The 2,268-nt window shown below is 40.4% G+C and overlaps 1 protein-coding gene across 1 annotated transcript in view; it reads left to right on the plus strand.

Annotated features, from left to right (window-relative positions):
• pdhb (pyruvate dehydrogenase E1 subunit beta) overlaps window positions 1-779 on the plus strand; it is an 18,695-nt gene extending 17,916 nt beyond the window's left edge. Inside the window, exon 11 of the mRNA XM_032513636.1 lies at window positions 574-779. Within this exon, the coding sequence (XP_032369527.1) occupies window positions 574-719 (146 nt within the window). The 3' untranslated portion in view covers window positions 720-779. The remainder of the gene's footprint in view (window positions 1-573) is intronic.
• The last annotated feature ends 1,489 nt before the right edge of the window (window positions 780-2,268 follow it).

The following is a 2,268-nucleotide window of genomic DNA, read 5'->3' on the forward strand; positions in this document are numbered from 1 at the left end:
GCTTATTGTGGGACTGGCTCTAGTGGCTGTTGTTCTGCACCACAGCTGAATTTAGGGAAAAAGACTTCAGATACAGTATTATGGGACCACTAAGGTCTATATAAAAGCATCTAAAGAGCATCATGTCATGGGACCTTAAACGTCCAGATGTTGATGTCCTCAACAGTGAAACAGTCACACTTTACACCATTTAGCTGTCAGCATTTTAACCGTGTTTAATCCAGCTGATAGCTAACGGTAGGCTACTGTTACCTGCTGCTAAGTGTAGTGTTAAATAGCGTCACGTTTCAGAGCATCAGAGAGCACCGCCAAAGGCATTTAATCGGCACTGAAATCTGCATCGGGATTCGCTCCGGTAGATACCGGTCGTTTAGGCACTGGTGCCGTTTCGGTACCCAACCCGACAGCTTTATTCAGACGTGACCGGACTATAACAAGTGCATGCTCCGTGGACCTTTTTTAAATGACGAACAGCTCCATGACAAGGAGCAGAAATTCCCACCTTTCTCACTATTTAGAGAATTGAGGCCATAAATTAAACTAAGATCGTCAACCTCCTGTGTGTGTTTTCAGGTCCTGCCTTCAACTACCTGGATGCTCCGGCCACCAGGGTGACGGGTGTCGACATCCCCATGCCGTATGCCAAAATCCTGGAGGACAACAGCCTGCCCCAGATCAAAGACATCATATTCTCTGTTAAAAAGACCCTCAATGTCTGAAACACACACACACAGGGCAAACCCCCCTGAATCCTTCTTTGTCTTGTTCACACAGACGGTGACAGCATTTGAACCATGTGTAAATACAGCCAAACAATTCCTTTTAAAAATGCTCCAAATTGTAATGTTTTTTGCCAGATGTTGGTCAATGAAACGCACAGCTGTATATCTGCCCCGAGAGCAGCGCGCACACACGGTTCAGTCAAGTTTCGACTCTGGCTCTGACTGCTCTCTCCATTTTCTTCCTTTCAAAATAAAAGTTGGTATATCTTGTAGGTAGTTCAGTAACAACAAATCTGCTGAGTTTGCTCTTGCATCTTCTAAATTTAGACTTGCAGGCTGATTAAAACTTAATTCTCACTCATGGTAGTTTTGTTGTTGATGAACTCCCACACATTTCTAGCCACCAAAACATGTTACATTCAGTCTATTAAACGTAATTCCTCACACTTACGCGGACTGGTTTGTCTCTAAAAAGCAGCGGTGAGGTAGAATGAGCGAGCCCGAGTGCTGGAGGTGGATTGGGGAATATTTATTGTAGCTGCAGCAGCTCTGTTGTTATTTGTTGCTGGAAATGACTCTGTTACAGAAATAAAAACCTTTTTTGAGTCCTTCATGCTGCTTCATTCTTTCACACCACAATAGTATGTATGTTCCTTTTTCTAATAGTTCAGGCGTCCAACCAGAAAAAGGTAAGAAATAGGTTTTTTCTTTTTTCTCGCTACAGTTTAACTTTTAATTGTTTAGGCGACTTTTATTTTATAAGTCCACATTTATTTCACATTTTTTATTTCAGTTTTCTTATATTCAAATGAAGGGGACGTGGTCATCTCCCAGGTGCAGACCAGTGGCGTGTTGTTTTGTGAGTTAGAGACGACGTGTAGACGGTCGGGGGACAGAAGGAAACGTTTGTATACTGCTGCGTAGTTTAACCTATGATATAGCACAATGGATTGGTCTAAATCTGCAAGGTATAATGTAATGGTGAATATATGATAAGGAAATATGTTTGCCTCCAAAATGTCGAGTAGAAGTATAAAGTAGCATGAAATTGAAATAACAATTGTATTTAACCCTCCTGTTGTCCATTTTCAAAAAATGTTCTATGTCAGAAATTTGTAAAATAAGTGATCAGTCCACAACTTTGAATTGAATGTGGGTGCTTTATTCAATTTTATAGCATTTGAAGCAAAGAAAATTGATAAAGGAACGTTCAATAAATGTGACAAATGTTGCAAAGTGTCAAAAAAGTTTCAATTTTGAGCCAGAAAAACTAAAAGTGTCATGGTCGATGGAGACACGGAGACACGAGGGTTAAGTACAGTCGAGTAACACCACTGCTCTCTTTGGAAAACCAAGCAACATCACAACTTAATCAAAACATTACAAAATGAACATGAGAAATGTAAATCATTGGTTTTCCTTATGGGTAAATAAACTAAATAGCTTGTTATAAAGTGAAAGAAAAGTTGGGATTAATTGTGAAACCCCCAAATCTGCAACATCTGACAGGAGCAGCAAGAAGTGAGTCAGAGTGAAACAAGACGGG

Source organism: Etheostoma spectabile, chromosome 4 (genome assembly GCF_008692095.1).
Source record: "Etheostoma spectabile isolate EspeVRDwgs_2016 chromosome 4, UIUC_Espe_1.0, whole genome shotgun sequence".
Lineage (NCBI taxonomy): Eukaryota > Metazoa > Chordata > Actinopteri > Perciformes > Percidae > Etheostoma > Etheostoma spectabile.